General features: G+C 61.4%; 1 protein-coding gene across 1 annotated transcript in view; it reads left to right on the forward strand.

Annotated features, from left to right (window-relative positions):
• Window positions 1-2,579, forward strand: part of LOC113217760 (uncharacterized) — a 48,812-nt gene that overhangs the window by 29,021 nt on the left and 17,212 nt on the right. Inside the window, exons 3-5 of the mRNA XM_052265999.1 lie at window positions 309-566; window positions 1,668-1,842; window positions 2,101-2,235. Of these exons, the coding sequence (XP_052121959.1) occupies window positions 309-566; window positions 1,668-1,842; window positions 2,101-2,235 (568 nt within the window). The remainder of the gene's footprint in view (window positions 1-308; window positions 567-1,667; window positions 1,843-2,100; window positions 2,236-2,579) is intronic.

Raw genomic sequence — 2,579 nt, forward strand, 5'->3', positions numbered from 1 at the left:
ACGTCAATTGACGTGCAAAATTAAACACTTGTTTTACCAGTGGATATGTCATGTTTTTCAAATTAGAGTAGTGGACGAATGAAATTATACATTCACGAACGCGTTCGCAGGTTTGCAAAGGTACTCGCAAATTTTACACACGCAGTCGTTCATCTACGATTTTCTCGTTAAAGAAAACTGATTATCTCAACATCTGTGTAATTTTTATTGAAGTTTATATTCAGAACTTTACGGTTTGAACGTACAGTTTTACGTTTTTGTCGTTGCATTTAATTTGACGGTGTTTGTTTCTCTCTTTTCTATCGCAGCGGCGTCGTATCGAGGCCCTGGGTCGGACGAGGGCCCGGAGAACTACGCGGCGCGCATCGCCTTCACGGGCAACTCTCGGGTACTGGGCCCGGCGTGCCTGAGCGTGGGGCTGCTGATGCTGCTGGCCGGCGGCGCGCTCTGCCTGCTGGCGCGGAGGGCGCGGCGACGGGAGACGCGCCTCGCCTTCCACTGCCCGCTGCACGGCGACTTCTACCCGCTTTCCCCCATCACGGCTTACGGGCCGCAGCGACGAACACGTGAGTACGCGACGCGTTGCGACGCAACGAACATGGAAGTCATTTGCGCAGTTTAACAGGGAACGCAGCGAAATCTACTCTCCGCCTGGGCGAAATGCAGCCTCGTAACGCACTCGTATGTGGCCTGGCTGCACATTGCCTCCCCTGCCAGGCGCCTGGGCGATAGGCAGCCCCGTAACGCACCTGTGTGTGGCCTGGCTACACATTGCCTACCCTGCCGGGCGCATGGCGCCTGGGCAATAGGCAGTCCCGTAACGCACTCGTGTGTGGCCTGGCTGCATTTTGCCTACCCTGCCAGGCGCCTGTGGGATTGGCGGCGTACTTAGGTACTTAGGAAACCGTTTCCGGGCGCCTGCGGAGGGGCGTATTATGTCGGGGCCCAGTTTTTGTCGTCCTTGTCTCGGTCCTACCTCCTGGCAGTTGATCGCGCCCATAATTTCGTGCTGCACCCGTTGACGTGCCCATTTCTGATCAAAGCATCCTGCGAGGTGAGCTGGGACTTTGATAAGACCTTGCTAACAATGGCGCGACAGGGCCGGTGGGGAGGGGGGGGGGGGCTCAGGCCCCAGGTTTTGGCATTGGTTGTGGTGCCCGGCTCGGGCTGGGTTCGAGCCCTGGGCGGCGCGGACAGGGGAGCAGGGCGCGCCAGAGTAAACGGCATGCGATGCAGTGCTTGGCACGCGCCCAGCCCCGCCGGCCCCAGCGGACCGGCCCGGGCCGGCGCAGCCCGCTGCTATCATTCTCACATCAGCACGCCGCTTGCGCTCTCTGCAGCCCGAGCAGCCCCCCGGCCGCCCCCGGCCCGCCCCGCCCCCGGGCACTGCCCCTCGCCGCCGCCGCGACCGCTGGCTTATTTCGTCGCCCTGATTTATTATCTTTGGCGTCGCGGCGCGTTAGGCCGACCCGAGCCGACCTCTCGCTCTCGCGCCTCATCGGCCGGCCGGGCGCGTCCGGCTCGTCCTCACGCTCATGGCGGCAGCGCCCGCCCCCCTCCCGCGGCCTCCGCGGCCCCTTCTGGCTAGGCAGCCCATCGCGCTTCCTCTACCTTCCCGCCCCGACGACGACGTTCCACGGCATTTTCATTTTCACGGCTGTTTGCAGATGCCAAGAGCTGGCTGTGCCGGTGGTGGGGACGCTCGTCCAAGACGGAGGTGGAGACGACCACGCCGAAGTGTCCGCACTCGACCGTGTCCAGCTCGCGGTCCAGCGTGTCCTCGGCGCCGCCGTCACCCTGCCCGACGCCGCTGCCCTTCCTGGTAACGGAGGGTTCAGTGAGGTGAGCCAATCTTCCCCCCGCTACAGACTTTAGATTTCCCGAAAATTTTTAACAGATGTTTTTTTGGAAATGGTTTGAGAACTTTATAATTATCTAACAATATTTAATGAAAAGTTCTCAATTTTCCAATTTTTCTGGAAATATTTCAATTTAACCCTGTTTTTTTTCTGGAAAATTTTCGGACTTTCAAATCGCTAGTTTTTTTCTCAACTGACATGTTGCATTTTCAGCGCATTATCCGTGTCCTCTTGGTTGCAGTGGTCTCGTCGCCTCGGCCGGCGCCCTCGTGTCTCCCGACCAGACCTTCGGCTCCATCCGGTCGCTGAGCGTGAGCAGGGAGGTGGCCAGCTTCCCACTCTCCAGGACGCCGAGCCCGCCCTCCACCATAGAGCGGTAGGTACCCCGCGCCCCCTGCCCCGCGGGTTGTGCAGTGCGGCAGCGGCAGCGTGGGCGGCCCGTGCCAGGGCGGGGGCTCACATCTGACAGGTGCGGTGGCGGCGCGCGAGCAGCCAGTGCACCCCCTCCCCCCTCCCCGCTCCCGGCAGCGGGCGGCAGCGCGGCAGCGGCTGTATTTATGCCTGCTCCTCCCCTCGGCGCCGGGCACCCGGGCTGCCTGTACGCATCGCTTTTACTGCCGACTCGATGGCGTGACGTGGCGGGGCGCGGCGTGACGTCAGACGGCAATGTATTATTACAGGCCCCCCGGGGCCCTACCCGCCCGGCCCGGGCCCGCCCCG

The sequence above is a fragment of the Frankliniella occidentalis genome, unplaced genomic scaffold (assembly GCF_000697945.3).
Source record: "Frankliniella occidentalis isolate FOCC.00 unplaced genomic scaffold, Focc_3.1 Scaffold34, whole genome shotgun sequence".
Taxonomy (NCBI): domain Eukaryota; kingdom Metazoa; phylum Arthropoda; class Insecta; order Thysanoptera; family Thripidae; genus Frankliniella; species Frankliniella occidentalis.